At 50.9% G+C, this 19217-nt stretch overlaps 1 protein-coding gene across 1 annotated transcript in view; it reads right to left on the bottom strand.

Moving 5' to 3' along the window:
* Positions 1-14738: 14738 nt before the first annotated feature.
* Positions 14739-19217, bottom strand: part of GPAT4 (glycerol-3-phosphate acyltransferase 4) — a 38555-nt gene continuing 34076 nt past the window's right edge. Inside the window, exons 11-13 of the mRNA XM_008143867.3 lie at positions 17094-17222; positions 16935-17014; positions 14739-15135 (exon numbers count right to left, since the gene is read on the bottom strand). Coding sequence (XP_008142089.1) covers positions 15027-15135; positions 16935-17014; positions 17094-17222 — 318 coding nt within the window. The 3' untranslated portion in view covers positions 14739-15026. The remainder of the gene's footprint in view (positions 15136-16934; positions 17015-17093; positions 17223-19217) is intronic.

The following is a 19217-nucleotide window of genomic DNA, read 5'->3' on the forward strand; positions in this document are numbered from 1 at the left end:
TGTGCATGTGTATATACACTGAGTGGCCAGATTATTATGATCTCTGAATGCATAATAATCTGGCCACTCAGTGTATATCCTATAGAATAAAAGGCTAATATGCAAATTGTCCCCTCAACCAGGAGTTCGACCAGCAGGCAGGCCGGCCAACCGCCCATGTCCCCTCCCTCTGGCCAGGCTGGCCGGACCCCACCCATCCATGCACGAATTCATGCACCAGGCCTGAATATATATATGCGTTATATATATATATATATATATATATATGCGCATTCATATATATATGCGTTCAGAGATCATAATAATCTGGCCACTCAGTGTATATGTGTGTGAATATATGTGTGCATGTGTGCATGTTGCTAAAGAACAAAGGCTATCTCATTTCTGCCCTGGTTGGTGTGGCTCAGTGATTAAAGTGTTGGCTCTCACACTGAAGGATCTCAGGTTTGATTCCCTGTAAGGGCACATACCTGGGTTGCAGGTTTAATCTCCGTCCCGGTCATGCAGGAAGCAACCAATTGATGTGTCTCTCTCACGTCGATGTTTCTCTCTCTCTCTCTCTCTCTCTCTCTCACTCTCTCTCTCTCCCCCCTTCCACTCTCTCTCTAAAAAAATAAAATCAATGGAAGAAAAAAGACCATCTCACTTCTTTCATCATAGAGAAATCATAAGCCATAAACCCACACCCACCCATTGTTTATGTCTGGTCATGAAAGAGACTCCTTACACATGATGAGTTAAAAAATAAACTTTTAAGATATTCATGCTTCTTGCAACTTCTCTGCTACCACATCACAAACTTTTCAGGGCTGAGACAAGGGGAAGGAATTAAGTCCTGTGCTCCCACAGCCTCGGAGTCCTGCTCTGACAGGCAGCCAGGAGGCTCCGACAGACAGGCCCAGATCCTGCCACATCCCACAGCCCTCACACTTGTGGTTCCCAATGTTAGAAGGATGCGGGACATGTCCCCAGCAGGACGGGGGTGAAGGTAGAAAATGACAGGGGTTCAGAATGGCAATATCCTGGTCCAGTGAGCGACCCCCCCGCCCCATTTCCCTGACAATTCCACGTGCTTGGGTTTCGACATTAAGTCACCTTCCTGGCCCCTAGGGACATCTGGGTGTGTGCGTCCTGCTAACACCGTGACACTCAAACGCATGGACCAGCAGCACCAGCAGCGGTGGCCTCACCTGGGAACTTTTTAGAAATGCAGACACTCAGGCTCCGTCTGAGACCCTCGGGATCAGAAGCTGCATTTTAGCAAGATGCCCGGCAGTTTATATGCACACAGCAGTGTGAGAAGTTTGTAAGTGTGTGATTGGGTGAATGTGTCCAGATAACACTCCTCTTCTCAAAGCACAGAGCCTGGCCCAAATCAGGTGCTCAGTAAAATATTCCTGGACGGCTGTAGATGGGTGTAAGTAGATTCCTAGCATTTGTTGGAACCTGATGGTGAAGAAGAAAAGTCTCGGAGGACAAGAAAGTAGCTGCTACAGGGCACGAACACACTGCTTTCCCAGGCAAGGCTGGAGCTGCCTCGGGTACAAAACTAGACTCAGAGAGGCCCAGAGCCAAGGCACAGGAGTCCAAACGGACTCCTAGCAGCAGGCGACAAGCGGCAAGAGGAACTGCAGAAGCTCAGCCATCTGTGGGCATTTGGTAATAGGACCGAAAACCCAGCTTAGGTCAGAGGCCTTTGAGGACATCACTGTGGTTCATGTTCATAACAATGCCCCAGAGCCTTCAGAAATATGAAGCTGTGTCCTTTGCCTTCTGCATAAGATGGCCAGAAGAGCATATCTTAGAAGGATTTTCATTGGGAAATTATTTTGCTTAGAACAATTCACCACCTGATAAACAAAATAGTACCAGATCAAAATCTGCTGTTGGATCATGTCATTTCAACTTGGTCAGAGGTTGGGTTGGGAATTTATGGAGGAATCCTATATAATAAAGAGGTAATATGCAAATTGACAGTCATGCCCTCACACAAGATGGCCACCCCCATGTGGTCACAAGATGGCCACCCCATGTGGTCACAAGATGGCCACCCCCATGTAGTCACAAGATGGCCACCACAAGATGGCCAGCAGGGGAGGGCAGTTGGAGGCGATCAGGCCAGCAGGGGAGGGCAGTTAGGGGGGACCAGGCCTGCAGGGGAGGGTAGTTGGGGGTGACCAAGCCTGCAGTGGAGAGCAGTTGTGGGGGACCAGGCCTGCAATGGAGGGCAGTTTGGGGTGACCAGACCAGCAGGGGAGGGCAGTTTGGGGCAACCAGGCCGGCAGGGGAGGGCAGTTATGGGCCACCAGGCCGGCAGGGGAGGGCAGTTAGGGACAACCAAGCTGGCAAGGGAGGGCAGTTAGGGGTGACTGGGCCGGCAGGGGAGGGCAGTTGGGGGTGACCGGGCCAGCAAGGGAGGGCAGTTGGGGGTGACCAGGCTGGCATGGGAGGGCAGTTAGGGGTGATCAGGCTGGCAGGCAAAGGCAGTTAGGGATGACCAAGCTGGCAGGGGAGGGCAGTTAGGGGCGACCCAGCCGGCAGGGGAGGGCAGTTGGGGGCGATCAGGCCGGCAGGGGAGCAGTTAGGTGTCAATCAGGCTGGCAGGGGAGTGGTTAGGGGGTGATCAGGCTGGCAGGCAGAAGCAGTTAGGGGAAATCAGGCAGGCAGGCAGGCGAGTGGTTGGGAGCCAGTAGTCCCGGATTGTGAGAGGGATGTCTGACTGCCAGCAGTCGGACATCCCCTAAGGGGTCCCAGATTGGAGAGGGTGCAGGCTGGGCTGAGGGACAACCCCCCCCCCCAGTGCACGAATTTCATGCACTGGGCCTCTAGTCTCATATAAACCTGTGTGAAATGGATTTCCATCATTTGAGAGGCAGAGGCCATGGGATTCCCTGTGGTCACCTTGTCCCCGGGGCTCAGAACTCCAACAGAATCCACCCGGCATCAGGTCAAGATACCAAAGGGCATTGGTTTGCTCCATATAATGCAGGAGGTCCACAGTGCAGGGAAAACTCCGATGCCTTCTAAGAAAGAAACTCCTAACTGCTCTATTCACATTCATTCATTTGTCTTCCAAGATCTATGTACAATCTAGTAGCCCCATTTTCCAGATGAAGAGGCTGAGGCAGAGAAGTGAACTGCTGTACCCCAGGTCCAGGGGCAGTCAGTGGTGATTGTGCTCAGTTTCATAGCCCATGCCCTGTCCTCTCACCACACTGCCATTGCAATGACCACATCTACCGCCATGCCTGCTGTTACTTCCCACTAATGTTCTAGGGACTTGACTTAGCTCATTTAATTTTCAAAAACCCACAGAAAACAAGACTATTATACCCACTAGAGGCCTGATGCATGAAGATTCATACAAGAATAGGCCTTCTTTCCCCTGGCTGCCAGCACGGGCTTCCCTCCGGCACCTGGGACCCAGGTCTTCACTCTGGCCACCAACTTCCGCTTTCACTCCAGCTGGAGTCGCTTTATGCCTTCGCTCCAGCCCTGCCACCCTCCTGTAGCTCCCTTCATCCCCCGCCTACCCCCTGATAGCAGGCATCCCACCCTGCCCTGGCCGCTCCGTGCCTGCACACACGTGCTGCCCAGAGGCCTGGAGCAGCCGGGGTAGGGCGGAACGCCTGCATCTTCAGCCATGGTGAAGAAGCAAGCATCCCAGCCCGGCCACCGCCATCTTTGTCACATCAATTTGCATATTCCCTCCTTATTGGCTGTGGGCATCGCCATCTTTTGTCACAGAGTGATGGTCAATTTGCATATTCCATCTTTATTAGATAGGATTTTATAGCCAAGGACACTGGGACACAGAGAAGCTATGTAACTTGCCTTAGGTCACACAGCTTAACCCAGTCTGACAGACTCTGGAGCTTCCATTCTTAATCACCACAAAAGGGAAGGAGAGAGGGCCCATTTGAAGTAAGTCTGGGCTGTGAACTATTTAAAAAGAGAATTAGGATTATATGTGTTATAAATTAAAATCCATGCAATCAATGGGAAGTCCGCTTTTTGATTGGCACTGTGCTCATTGCTGGGGATACAGACACAGAACAAGCTCCCTGGCCCCTTGCTACTCAGAGTCTAGAAGGAGACAGGCTGACAAGAAAGAAAGTGAACACAATGCTATTAGTGCCATGAGAAATGTCTTCACAGGGAGCAGAAAACCCACAGCAGGCAGTGGTTACGAATAAGAGAGAATTTAATTAATGGCAACGTACCTTAACAAAAATGCAATTCACGAGTGACGCACACAATACCTTATCTCATCAAAAGCATGACATCCTTTAACATATAAGGAGCACTAGAATGTAGGCAACTTTCATCCGTAAGGATCACTGTCTCGACACCACCTGAAATTAAGAATTTATGGCGTTTGAATGAAAAGCCATGACCAGATCCCCGTGTGACACAATACTGTGCTCACTATGACACTCTATCTGTTTCCATGGACGTTATTCCATTTGATCCTCAGATGGACTGGTCATCAGGTTTCATCCCCAGTGTGCATAAGAGGAAACTGAAGCTTGGAGTGCTGAGGACACCTGTCCAAGGTCAAAACTCCTTGTCTCTTGTCTTCCAGCTCTAAGTCCAGGGCTGTGTCTACTCCCTGGGTAAATACAGACCTGAAAGCTGCAGAGGGCACAAGAGGACCAGATAAAGTTCACTAATTAAAGACACACTAATCTATGTGTTGTAATGCACGATTGCAGTAAACATCGTTTTTCTTGGTGTGATTTCTGCTGCTTTATAATCGATGGACAGTATCCCTGGATGGAGCAGACATACCACAGCCAGATACTCATTTAGGCAGTTTCCCAAGCTCACCTGACAACAGGACTTAGACATACAGATTCCCGGGGCCCTTCCCAGCTATTCGCTTCAGTTGGGCAGGGTGTGGCCCTGGAATGTGCCTGGTTAACTACTGCCCGAGAGCATTGGGAGTGGGCAAATTTGCCAAACAGTGAGGAACACACACACACACACACACACACACACACACACACACACACACGCACACTTGAGAAGCCCAACTCAAATTTAAACCCTGGAGTTGTTCATAAAGACCTTCACTGAGTTATATAGCTTTTCCTGGTTCATAGCTTGACGCTCAACAACTGAGCCATGCCGGCTGGGCAAGAAAATAATTTATTTTAACTGTGTTAAAAACACACACAGAGAAAAAAAAAAAAAGCCCTGTTGCTTGCTTATAGGCTGTCCCTGCCAGGGAGTCCAACTGGGGGACATTTGGGGGAAGGGAGCTACCCTGGGTTAGAGTTTCCCAGTGTTCCCTGCCTTACAACCATGACCTGAGAGCTGGGTCCTGCTACCCTTTCTCTCTCTTCACTCCCAAGCTCTGCACTCAGCTCAGAAGGCCAGGCTGTAGTGGCCCACCCTTTGTGACAGAAAGGGACTGGATTCAACAAACAACTCCTCCCATCCCCAGTGTCGATGGGTTCTGAGTCCTGGTCGGCTCTCCTGGGGAGTGACCCTGCGGTTCCGTGAAGGGTCTGCGACTCAGGCTGCCTTACAGGAGAGGGCCTGGTCTGTCCCCCACCCCCAGGAGACCACGACAGTCCTGGGCTTTGGAGGAGCCTCGGGCTGGAGCAACTCCAGCCCTGGCACCTCCGTCCTCTCTGCGCTGTTGTGAGAAGAGTGTGTGTGCAGTAGGCTGGCTCCTTCTTGCCCTTTAAGCTGTGCTGAACCTACTCAAAGCAGAAGCGGCTCAGATCCAGCCTTGTTACCACATCACCTACAGGCCCAGGAGTCTCCCACCTGACGGTCTTGCCTGGGGCAGCCTCACTTGACTCGATGCTCCTCTGCCAGTGCCCACCTCAGAAGCCCGACCCGTCCCCCTTAATACTCTGTCACTCCTTAGTGGGGAACCTTTTTCCTGCCCAGGGCCATTTGGATATTTATAACATCATTCCCAGGCCATACAAAATTATCAGCTTAAAAATGAGCCTGCTGTATGTGGTCAAACATTTCATTAACTCACCCCTAATGCCTTGGCAGGGCCAGACCAAATGATTTCAGGGGCCTTATATGATCCTCGGGCCGAATGTTCCCCACCTCTGGTGTAGAGCAATGAACCGAAGACTGGCCCTCCTTTGGCAACAGCCTTGGGTGCAAATGGGGTGAGGACCCCGATTGCACCGATGGGAAGAGAGCCTCAGGTGACTGGCAGGGGGAGGAGCTGGCTGACCTCCAGGCCCCCCTGTGCAGGTCTGCAGAGGTGTCCTTGTCAGTAATAACCCCCTGGGACAGGACACAAACAGCTCACGTTCTGCTAAATATTTCTTTCCTCCTGTTTCTTCCGGGGGACGGTGCCCTCGCCTGAGCAGGGACAATGAGGTTGGAAGTGGTGGAGGAGGCCCGTCCTCTTGCAGGTAGAGCATTTGCCCGCCTCTTTCCCCGCAGCCAGAGGGCCCGCATTCAAAAGCTCCTCACTTGGCCTCTCCGTGCAGGCAAACAAATATCATTAATCTTGGTAAAGTGAGTGAGAGCACATTCATCCGTCCAGGCGAGAGAATGAATGCTGTGTCAATAGGAAACTAGTGTTTACCTCTGGCCTTTGCAGCCCCCCCACTCCACCCCCCCCCCCGCCCCCGCTTTGCTACAGAAAGCCCAGGGCGGACCAGCCCAAAGGTGGAGCCATAGTCAGAGGAGAGAAAACACCCTCCCCCCACCCCCCCACTCCAACACAGGGGCAGGCCTGGGGCTGTGCTGGGGAGGGGGGCCAGGTGACAAGGGGCCCTGCTGAGAGGAGCTCCCTACTGCAGGGAGAGGACGAGAGTCATGGGGCCTCAGACAAGGTGAGAGGTGACAGCAGGACCTCCGGTCAGAGATGCTCATTGGACCGTGAGCCCTGGAGACATGATCTCCCACCCGACTCGGTCACACAGAGGTGACGGGAGACTCCTTTTCCTTTCCGGTACACGTGGCCATGATCTCTCACCCAGCAGGCCACGCACGGCTGCACAGGCTGAAGGGGACGCTGTTACTGACCGAGCTGCTGTTTAGCACGCACCCACCCACTAACCGCCAGGCACCACGTGTGATGACTGACAGACGGTCTCTAAAAATCCCACGAAGCAAGTATGCTGCCTTTTTCTCAGAGAAAGACGGCACTGCAATGCAGACCCATTCCAGAGGTTAGCTGCAAGGCCATACCCAGGGAGGAGGAGGATTCGAACCCAGTGTGACTCCACAGCCACACACTTCCACGCCAGGAAGGATCAGCCACGGGCACGAGAGGTCAAGTGTAAAGACAGGAAGTTGCTGAGAAAGCCCATCAGAGGCATTCTCCTCCCCTCCACCCAGCAGGAATGCCTCCTGGCGGGAGGGTGGGGGAGAGGCAGGGCTGGGCCGGCTGACTGGGAGCGTGAGGGTGTGTGCGTGCCTGTGTGTCCCAGGAAAAGAAACCCAACCGGCCGATAAGATCTCTGGTTTCCAGAGCAAAGCACCAATTAAACACAAGGCAGATGTGAGCAAATAAAGCTGTGGCGTCCAGAGAGAAAATCAATACCGGATTATACGTCCTAGCCCAATCTTATACCAATTAATACAGAGCGGGTGGGGCTGGGGGCTGGGCACAGGTGAGTCCAGCCAGGCTGCAAGGGCTGAACTGCCTGCCCCCGGCTGCCCTACAATCCGGGCCTCCTCTGATTGGGGGGCGGAGGGGGGGGGCGGGGGGCTGCAGGTCCTGATTTTAAAGGACCCGTGTCTGAGGTCTCTGGGGAAACCTGTATGGTTGGGGGAAGGAGGATAACAGGACCCTCCCCTCCGTCATGTCGGCACTAGGGGCGGAAGGAAGAAGGGCGAGGTGGGGGAGAGATGTTTGGGAGGCTGGGACCCACTGGGAAGGGACAGCCAGCCCGACCAGGCAGCCCAGCTGCTTGATATTTAATTTGCTACAGAAAAAAATAAGGGGCTTGCTTTTAGAAAGTGATAGAAAATTAGGCAAAAATGGGAACACTGGGAAACAAATTTCCACGCCTGAGAAATGCTAAGGAAAGCCCCTGGTTATTCTGTCCGTGTTTTCGTTAATTCAGAAAGTACAGCCAAGAGGTTAATCATTTTCAAGGGGAGCGATAACAGCAGCACAGGACGGGTGGCCGTGGGGATGGGGTGGCCCAGAACCTCCCATGGGAGGGCTTCAGGTTCATCACCCGGTGCCAGGGACGAGGTGGCATGGCACACAGCCACCTGCCAGCAGAGTTACCAGGTAGAGCAGGCCTCCAACCGAGGGAGGTGGCTTTGCAGCAACAGAAGGATGAGTCAAAAGTGCCAGCGTCCTGGGAGAGGAAATCTGGCCGTGGGCGCGAGGGCAGTCACAGACGATGAAGCCCTGCCCTGGCGGGGAGCGGGACACGTGGCCCAGAGCAAGCACACCCTTCCTCCAAAATCCCCAGCACTCTCAGGCAAAGGGGACCCAGCGCTGTTCGGGAAGCAGAGAACCCAAGTGGGAGGAAAGGTGGAGGTCAGCGATGAGAAGGGCACCTGCCCCTGTGTTCCCCACAGGAAGCCCCTCTGGCCAGAGCCCCGCCTGCACCTTGACTAAGCCTGGCCCGCTTCAGGCTTCAGACCCAGAGGCCCTTTCCACGTGGGAGCTCTGCGGGCCGAGGACTGTTGCATGCCCAAGAAAAACGAAATTTGCTAGCCGAATATTTTTTAGACATTTTGCAAGATGCACGGCCTCCCTGACAATTTTTAATGTACTAACTGCCTGGTCCAGTGAGTTGATTAATTGGTGCTGGAGAGATCAATAAAAAACAGAAAATTAAAACAATTTTAAAGTGATTAAGTAGTTTAACACCTGTCTCCCGTCACGTCAGCGCAGGAAGAAAAATAAAGCAGGTGTCGAAGGGGCCTCCTGAAGCAAGAGAAAACAGCGCCTGCCTTGGAGAGATGACAAATCACAGCTGGTGGATCAATCCGAGTGCAAGCAGCCCTTCCCCGAGCCCCCTGCCTCAGCAGCAAGAACCGGGGACCCCAAACGCTGGGCACCTCCCCCGGCCACTCCTGTGGAGCCGCTCCCCAAGCTAGGGAGGCAAGTGTCTGTTGAGACCCTGCAAACAGGGTGGGAGGAAGCAAGGTGAGCCGGAGAACACCTTGGCCTACATCTGGATGGGATAAGGCACCCGCTAACCTTCTCCTGGCCTCATTTCCAGCCATTCGGAGCGGAGTCTGCAATATGTGGAGGGGTTCAAATGCAATGAGAATGCCTTCTGGGAGCCGTGGGGTGAACAGAAGGAAGTGGTTGTAGCTCTCTAGCATCACCAGATCGTCTTCTGGAAGCTTCAGGTCTCCACCCTGACTCCCAAGGGAGACAGCCTCTCAACCCCACCTTCCCTCGGCCTCCTGCAGCCGGGCCATACCTACAGGAGATGCAGGTACCTGTGGGATGATGGCCCAAATGCCCCTGTAACTCCTTGTGCCAACCTCACTCCCCTCGCTATCATGAAAGCTGCACAGCAAGTCACTCCTTTCCTGTAGTTTCGTGTACTGGACCCAAAATCACCGGAAGTAAACTCATGGAGCGCAAGAAACAAACAGGATCCCAGCTTTCCTGCCAACGCCCTCACAGCAAAGCAGGGGAAGTGACGTGAAGGGGGATTCACGAAGGCTAGGGGGTGACGCCCCAAGTGAAACCCTTCACAAGTCTCTCGTTTAACCTTGAAAGTGGACTTGAGTTTTGCATGTGTAAAGTGCAGATCTAGTGTGACTCATTTTAGAAAGCTGTGCTGTCCTGGGGCCTCCCTGCCTGGGCACACCCCTGTGCCACCCTGGGTGGGGGTGGGGCCCAAGCCTCAGAGCTCCGTGGAAAAGAAGCTGGTCCTTGACCAATCCCTGCACTGGGACAGCGTGGGCCTTGGAGGGAAAACCCCTATGTAAATGCACACCTGCTGGGCACAGTCACACTTTGTTTTCTTCTCTGCGGCTTCCTGGTCTCCTTCAAGGTCCCCTGATGTGGCAGCTTTCACCCCTCAGACCAGGACAGAAAAGGACCCCAAGCAGCAGCATGGAAACCTTGCAGCAGGTTTAAAACATTGTTATAAAAACATTTAGAAATGTGATTTAAACATTTAATAACATGAAATGCTGGACACCGAGGCCCGAGCTGAACTCACCAGCAATTCCCCCTTCGAAAGCCCTCCGTGAACACCTATCACCCTGAATATGAAGGGAAGTCATCGGCAGTGGCTGGAATCAGGGCAGGGCCAAGGACGAGGCGTTCCAACTAGTGTTTGTTTTAATAAAAACCTTTTTCAGAGCCAGGTTTGTTCCCTTTCTCAGACTTCCCTCTGGGAGTTCTGCTTCTGTATTCATGGGTTGGGCCACTCTATATTCATGTTTGGGGCCGTATTCGTCTCAATGAAAAGATGTTAAAACCTTTACAGCCAACTTTAGGCCAATGACAACCTTGCAAAAAAAGATGTCCCATCTTCAGCTATTGGCTCACTTCTTAAAATAATCCATACAGCCAAATTTCCACATACCAAAACAGACCGTCTCTGGGCATTTCCTGCCACAAGATGTCTTTGATTTGATCAGGATGCTAACAGGACCTGCAGTCTCACTTGACTCATGAATCTCAAATGTCTGTTTGCCAAAGGCGCCATCACCAAGGTGCACCTCTCAGCCAGCGGAGGGCTGGCCGGTGGACAGGCAGGGTCTGTGCTACCCAGAAGGCAACTGAGGGGCGGGGCCCCGCCCGGGGACCTCACCACTCTCAGAAGCAAACACAAAGTTCTTGACACGGCGCCCCCGGGCCTGCTGCTCCCCATAGAGTAAGCCTCGGACTGGGACTGACGGAGATAAAGTTTCCCTGGGTCCAAGTTCCAAACTCGGCTGTTTTGTTTCTGTTAAAATGCAATTGTTTTTCTCTGGAGTGTGCGGTGACTGCTCGGCGTCAGGAAGATGTATGAAAACCTCCACTTCAATTCAGCATCCCTTTTCTCCCAGACAAACACGGTCGGATTTTAATAAATCAAAGAGCCACACTGTTTAATAAAAATTTATTGACTTACAAGTGATTATTTATCAAAAGACCATTAATAGCCGGTACTGAAATGATGTGTTACTGGGTGGTGCTGGGAGACTAATAGGAAATCAATGCAGCTGGCCAGCCAGAATGCATATGAGCAGCCCACCCCCCGACAGCTAGCGCAATTCCACCAGCCAAATACACCAGACGCTACCCCTGGTGCAATGAAAAGTTCCCCCTTTTTATTTATCGTTTACAAATGAAATGATCAATACTTTTAATCTAGAGCAAAATTTATTAACTTTCCCATCGGAGAGAGACATATTGACTGGGGGGAGCGGGAGTGTTGGTGCGGTGGAAGATGGATGGCGGGATGGTCGTCTCTTAACGTGTCCAAGAGTCAGTGTGCATGCAGCTGCCCTTCCATTCCAGCTCGTGTCCCAGGCCACACAGGCGAGTGCGGCCAGAGAAACCGAGGCTGGCCACCCTGAACGCACAACAGCCCACAGATGGGACCTACGACTCAGGGACTCTCATGCATCAGGGACCGTGGGAAACACTATTCCTGACCATTGAGGTTTTGGTCAATTCCAAAACCTCAATGGCTGAATGTATAGTCCCACCATCGGTAGGTGCTGCTGTGGTGGGCAGAGACAGGACGTGCCCGAGGCCTGGTCGCTGGGCTGGGCTGGGCACTCAGGGCTCTGGGCAGCACTCCCCACCACCTCACACCAAACCTTGTATCACCTCTGAAGAGCAGCAACAGGGAATGGGGTCTGACACAGTCAAGAATCAAGTTCCGAAGTTGGATATAATTCCAACTGTAGGATAGAATTCCAGCTGTAGGACATAATCCCTACCTCCTCTCCTCACTTAGTAAGAGAGGGAAATAACAAGGATGTCATCTCAAACCGCTCCATCAAGCTTAGCCTGGCTGAGCTCTGGCCTGGCCCACAGCTTTCTAGTGAGCTTCCTCTGGCAGGGGAAGTTCACTACCCTTTTTTAGAAAGTTCCTTCTCTAACTGGCTGGGGTAAAAAATCTCTTATTTGAGTGAAAAAAGTCTTTCCAAGATCTGCCATCAAGCCCACCTGGGCCCATAGTCACCAAGGCTGGGGACTCTCCTCCGCACGTGGGACACCCTGTAGTGTTGTTGTTTTGGAGGAAGCAAATGGTTTTAAACTGACTTCTCTTAGTTCTGAACCCAGGTGACTGTAGAACTTAAAAAGCCGAAGTTTGAACTATGGGCTTAAAAATTACAGAAATTGCAGAGGTGGAAAGGGCTTTAGAGGTGGTCTAGCCCAGTGGTCGGCAAACTCATTGGTTAACAGAGCCAAATATCAACAGTACGACGGTTGAAATTAATTTTGAGAGCCAAATTTTTTAAACTTAAACTTCTTCTAATGCCACTTTCTTCAAAATAGACTCGCCCAGGCCGTGGTATTTTGTGGAAGAGCCACACTCAAGGGGCCGAAGAGCCGCATGTGGCTCGCGAGCCGCAGTTTGCCGACCACGGGTCTAGCCCAAGTCCTTAGTTATGGGTGAAGGAGCAGTCGGGGAAATCCAGTCCAAGCAGCCAAGGCGATGTCAGATTCGGAAGTGGGACTGGAAGCTGCTGGTGCTCACGAATGCCACACTTGGTTTTACTCTAAGGGCACCCTCTTTGCTGCCGGGATCACAAGAGCGAGCGTATTTTGTATTTTGTATGCTTCTCTGTTATTATCCCTGAGTGCAATGAAGTTTTACCACACAAGACCAACTCCGTTATCCCAAACCAAGTACTTTGACTTATGGAGAACTTGGGGCCCGCAGGGTCCCCAATTAGAATGATGGAGCAGTCTGATGTTTCTGCATGCTTGTAACAAGTACTGAATTAAAATTTTAGAGATTTGTTGTGGGCGGTACGGTGTAATTCATCCCTCTCCTCCCCACTTAGTAAAAGAGGGAAGTAATCATTTTTTAGTCTCAAGTTATTTCTTTACATAGTAGTGATTCTAAACCAGGTTCCTGCAATACTTTGTCATCAGCACAGTTTTGTTGAAAAGAATGTGAGGAAAATAGAGATAAAATATTAAATACCTATGAAAACCATAAAATAAATGTACTAATCAGCAGGCTTTTTTAAAGGGAATTTAAAAAGGGACCTTCGTCTCAAAGATCCATTTTTAAAGATCATTCCAGACAGCTTGAAAACACTGTAAATATCGCCTCTTATAAAGGCTGATAATCGGTTTACTCTTGAATACTTTGTAAAGCAGTTCATAAGGCTGTTCTTGCAGGCATAATAGTGTTTTTATTTGAGAGTAAAATGTTTCACTGGGTAGCAGGTAAGAGGAAATGGGGCAAAGAGGTTAGGCAGTGGTTAGGGCGAGTTACACTCAGGTCAGGCAGGCAAAGTGCTATCGATTCAGGAGCCTCAGGGGCAGAGCTTCATTCCCACATCCCCAAATCGCAGGCCGGAGGCGGACTTGGAGAGGTGACACTTACCATGGCTGGTGCAAAATCCCCAGAGGTGTGGTGACTGGGCCACGCGGAGTGAAGGGAAGTGGGGGAGAGGATAAATGGTAGAGGTGAGGCAGCTCTCTTCTGAGGGATTGGAAACTGGGAGACCCTTGACCCGGAAGCTGAGGGTGGCTTGGCTCTGGATCTGCCTTCAGTGCCTGCAGGTGGGCGCAGGGGGCCATGAAGCCTGCTGCTTCCCTCTGGCTGTGTGGCAGCCCATGGTGCACACACACCCACAGCCAGTCCTGCCCCTCACTGCCTCTTCCGGGCCTCCGCTCCTGCCTGGCCCTGTATTTCCTCACGGCTTTCCCCTGTCCTTACAGACTGCCCCTGCCATCCTGCACTCTCTCGCCCACCTCGACTCAACGTGCCCCCATCACACACCTCTAATCCCAGGGCACCATCTGTGCAGAACTCCACATCTCCATCCCTGCTGGGAATTCTGAGTTAGCCAGGGAGAAATGCAAACAAACATCTGATATGCTTTCAAAGAGCACAGCAGAAGCCGTTAAACAATGCTATTCCTCAGACCAGAAGTCAAGCTTACACCCGCCAGCCCCGGGTTCCGGGTTCTGTAACTTTGTTAAGAAACGTGTTGCTTAGGGTTACATCTAGGGGAGAAAGAATGAAGGGAAAATCCCCTCTATTCATTCACCGTCAAAGACAATTTTATTTACTCACAAAACAACTCCGAAGCCTGGGCAGCAGCGCTAAGCTCTGCCCTTGTCCTGCCACATCTCAGGGTCCTGGACTTGTAACACTGAGCTCCATTATCCTTCACGCACAGTAGCACTTCAATCCCCACAACAACCCTGTGAGGTAGGTATCACCACCCCTCCCCTCCCGATCCAGGTTACAGATGGGAAAACTGAGGCACGTGTTAACAAAGAGCAAGTCACATGGGAGTTTGGGGTGAGCACTGGAGTTTGAACGTGAAATGACTCTTGGTTCCCACCACACACTAGTCACTGGTCCATCTTGCCTCTTCCCATGCCCTTTGGTGATTGCATGAGAATTTAAAACTTCATTTAGCGGAAAGCCCCTGCAGACAACAGTTTTCTTTTATCGAGTCTGCAAAGCCCCAAGGCTGGGGCGATGTTGGGGCTGGCTGGCCACACTGCCTTGCAGTGCCTCTCCTCACGAGTGGGTGGCCCTTCCCCCAGCCACGTCCCTGGCATGTGGGTGTCCTACCGGCCCAGCATGGGAATGTGGCCGAATCTTCCCCAACACTCAGCCCCGCGTGTGCACAGGTGGAGGGCTGACTTTAATGGCATTCATTCCTCCAATGGACTTAAGTGTAAAAGAAACAAGAAGGCCTCTCGTCCTGGGTGGCAACACCCAGTAGCACTCGCTTCAGAGGGCAAGCCCGGGGGCCTGCGGCTCTGAAGAAGCTGGCGCCAGGATCCAGAGCAGCCCGAAGACCCGAGCCTGGAAGGAATGCAGCAGTGGGGGCGGCGGCAAAGACTCCAGCTGGCTCCCATCAGGAGTGCCAGGATTCGGGCACGGTGGCTCCGGCCAGCGCGAGGTGTGGGCTCAAGACCGGCTCCTGTCCTCGTGGTTCCCAACGATCATCTTGCTGTACAGCTTCTGCTGCTCCTCTTTGAAAGCATCCTTCACCTTCTCCCTCTTCAGACCACCATCCCTGGGGAGAGGAAGGCTGCATGTAAGGACGAAGCTTCCTGCCCACCCTGCACCACAGCCACTGCCCTATGCTGCCCAGAACCAAGACACCCCTGCAGAAACAAAGGTCCCCCACGGCCTCTCATCAGGGTGAGCTCAGAAACCAGCCCTGGACTGTGCAATCCACCCTTTCTACCTCAAAACTCACTCCTGCCTGGGGCCAGAATTCACCACTCATGTTCAAGGTACTGTCATTGCTTAAACCTACCAAGGAGTTTAAAGTTCTTTCTACTCCAACAGTCATCCTCACCTTAAAAAAGACAAAGGAGGTATTCTGGCATTATGGAAAGTGAACCAAGCTTTAGAAACATTGAGACTTACAATAAATCGATAAAATGGATGTGTGAAATAAAATCTGTAAAGTTCAGATCCAAGGACTCCCCAAATTCATGCAAACGACAAATGCAGGGGAAATACCTCGTTCTTCCTTCTGTGCTCAGGGCAGTACCATGGGGAATCCCAGCACTTCCTCACATCCCCAAATAATGCATTCCCCACTATGCTTCTTTAAAGTCCCACTCCCACCCCATGTCACCTCAACTCTTCACCTACACCCTAGAATTATCACGTCTTCGATGACTAAAGAGAATCCATGCCCCCGTTCAGTCCCCACCCACCCTTTTCTTGAGTTACAGAGCAGCAGTGGTGGAAGTCTCTGACGAAGCCTCATCACTGGACAGACCTTACACGAAGACCTGACATCGCTCCGCCCTCACATCGGTAGCAAAGGCGTCCTTTCAAAGGCAGCCACCTTGTCTTTCCCCAGCCTGGAGAGGGACCGTGAGCAGTGCATGAGCATTCTGGCTCTACAAGCCTGTCAGACCTGAGTTCAAAATCTGGCCCCCGTGTTTATTCTGTGACTTTGAACACTGGTTACTTAATCTCTCTGAGTTTCCGTCTGTCATCTGAAAAATGGGAGCAACCATTTCCATACTTCACGGAGCCCCTCTGAGGATGAAGTAAGATCACACGGAGCACCCACAAATTTGAATTTCCACACTTTTCCCATATGTCCACTCCAAAAACGTTCTCCAGAGCCCTGCACTTAACCTCGGGGATCCTAAGATGCCAGAATGGTTTCCCTGAGCCAGCACTCACCCGTCACTCTCCTGTTATTGGAGTATAACTACCTCATATCCAGTGTAAGGGTCTGCAAACTATGATCACAGGCCAAACACAGCCTGACACCTGTTCTTATAAACGACGTTTTCCTGGAACACACACGCTCATTTGTTTATGTGTCGACTCTGGTGGCTTTCGTGCCACAATGACGGGATTAAGCAGCTGCAGCTTAATGGTCCACAAAGTCGAACACATTTACTGACGCTACAGAAAAAGCTTGCCAATTCCTGCTCTAGTAGGTAACACACTAAATGCAAAAATGGAAACTTTTGCCTTTCTAAGGATGATCCAATTTTGCCAAATATATGAGATCAGAGAGCCTAGTACTCCTATGAGGTTTCTAGATCAGCATCAGGGCTCCCCCACCTGAAGGGACAAGACTGCTTGGTGCCCTGGTAGACTGGTACCAACCCCAGAGCTACAACCCACTGCTTTAGTCCAAGCATCCCAGGCTCCAGTCCCCCGAGATCAGGGTAACAGAGGGAGAGAGCAGTCAAACTGCTCATGCCCCAGGGCTGGTGAGCTTCATTCTCCACACCAGAGAGGGGAGGAGTCTTCGTAAATGAGGTCAACAATTTAGCATTTCCTTCAGAAATTGACATTCTCTCAGACCCAGCTGATACAATCATATAGACTCACCACAGCAGGTCCACGAGTCCTCCCTGCCTGGCTATGGCGGATTTCACCCTATTTGCAAACTGGACGGCATCTTCATCTGTCTGTAAGAAAGTGAACGAGACCCACTGAGCCCAGGCTCACACAGAGCTAAGTGAAGACCTCTGCAGCGGGGGTACCTACCTCTCTGGTCATGGGAGGCAGGTACCAAACACTGCAGACGATGGCCCAGCTGGTCATCATTCTCAGCAGGTACGTCACCATCCCATACTTGCTGCTGTTCCAGAAGGCATCACCGAACTGAGGGTCATACTGAAAAACAGTGGACAGCAGTTCTGACAATGAATGCATCCCTGGGGCAGTGTCAGTATTAGAAAGCTGATTCTAGGCCCTCCACAAACACCTCTGAAGTAATGCTACTCCCGGCAATTCTGACCTCTAGAAACATTAACCCCCCTGACTAACCCAAAAGACTGCTATAGATTCCCAGGGAGGATACCCCTAACAGCTTTCCTCAGACCAGTGTCCTCCCCCTTTGATTAGTTTCACATCTTGCTCACTTATTGGCGCATATACTCTAATATTTAAGTTTTCAAGCATATCTAAAAACAGAGACTAGGATAATATACTCCCATATATACCCATTCCCTAGATTTAATCATTACCAAAATTTCACCACACTTGCCACATCGACCCTCTTCCCTTCTTATAAACCCTACCTCCTCATGCTATTCACTCATAAATACATATATCTCCCCCAAATAATGGTATTTTCCCACATAACTACCAAGTTTTAAATACCATTTCTAGTGCCTTTGACCCAAGAGAAAACAATTAGAAAGCTTACGATAGCTTCTGCAATTATGCACTAGCAAAGCTAGCTATCTGTGTGAGCAGGAGGCTCTGCTCTGATTGACCGTCAGTGCTCCTGAGTGAGCGGACGCACAGCGACAATACAGGTCCGCCCGAGATGCTGCACTTCCCACCAGGAGGCGGGCTTGTAAGATACTTTCATTTGCCAACGACTCTAATGGAGGCAAAGGCTGGGATTCCACAGGATTTTGTGGGAAATGAGGCCAATGCTGTGACCCTCATTCTCACCAAACAGAATAATGTAAGTGGCCAGTAAGCCTGGTGGGAGGGGTCCTGGAGCGAGTTACAGAAGCAACAAAAGGATCTGAGCCTGAGGAGAATGCCCGAACAAAGCGGCATGGGACTGGTATCAGATGTTTGAAAGTCTATCACAGACAAGACACGAGACTGGCTTTGTGTGACTATAAAGCAAAGACGGAGGACAGAGAGTGGAAAAATAGGAGGAGGTGGAATTTCAAGAGTGAAGCCACACAACCAAGCTGCCAGCAGGTGGACAGCGCCCCTGCCGGGAAGAGCTGCGGAAGGAACACAGGCAGGAGGCTCTGCTGGGGAACCCTGTACTCAGGGCATGGGCTCAGTCTGACCTATATGATCTCTTAGGCCTTTCAAGCCTAAATTGTGTGATTCTCAATAGAATAGAAATTGGATAATTATGCCTAGTTGAGAACTCGAGTACTGAAATGAAGACATTTAGGTTTAATTACAGAAAATAAGAAATTTAGATATAACTACAGAAGGCTTAATGACTTCACATTATACCAAAAGGAAACCAGAGAGAAGAATGAGTTTTAAACAGATGTATGTGATTTGAAGAGTGCTGTCGTGTTTTGTAAAGCACTAACTATTACTGTATAGATTAAAAAATGTGGTATGTGTCAGTGTGTGTGAGTCCTTCGCTTAGCGCTGATTCTCTATTCCATGCTGGGCAGACCCTATAGGGAGAAAAAGAAGGCAAAAAGCTCAAAACAGCAATGAACTGCTCAAAATCAGATAATGACAATTTTGGTGGAAGTGTAGTAAGAGTCTTGAAATTGCTAAGGTTATCCAGGTTTGATTAATGCAAACTTCACAAAACTAGAAAAGTATCTGTGGAGCAGAGTTCTTAATCTTATGTGGACTTTAATTTGTGAATGGAATGAAATGTTATGTAAAATTCACATGCCTTTTCTTTTAGAGAGGAGTCATAACTGCCCCAAGGGTCTAAGTTCCAAAACTGGCTAAAACCACCGCTCCAGAGCAGGGTGCACAGTGTGGCTCCTGACCGGCAGCATCAGCAATGCCCAGGAACAAGTCAGAAGCACAAGCCCGGCACCTGCATTTTCAGTCCCTCCAGGTGAGCTAATGCAGCTGAGATCCAAGGACCAATGTTGTTCAGCGAGCATTGAAGGCTTCTGTCCAGTGATTTGTGGGTTTTTTTAAATATATTTTATTGAT

The sequence above is a fragment of the Eptesicus fuscus genome, chromosome 8, assembly GCF_027574615.1.
Source record: "Eptesicus fuscus isolate TK198812 chromosome 8, DD_ASM_mEF_20220401, whole genome shotgun sequence".
NCBI lineage: Eukaryota > Metazoa > Chordata > Mammalia > Chiroptera > Vespertilionidae > Eptesicus > Eptesicus fuscus.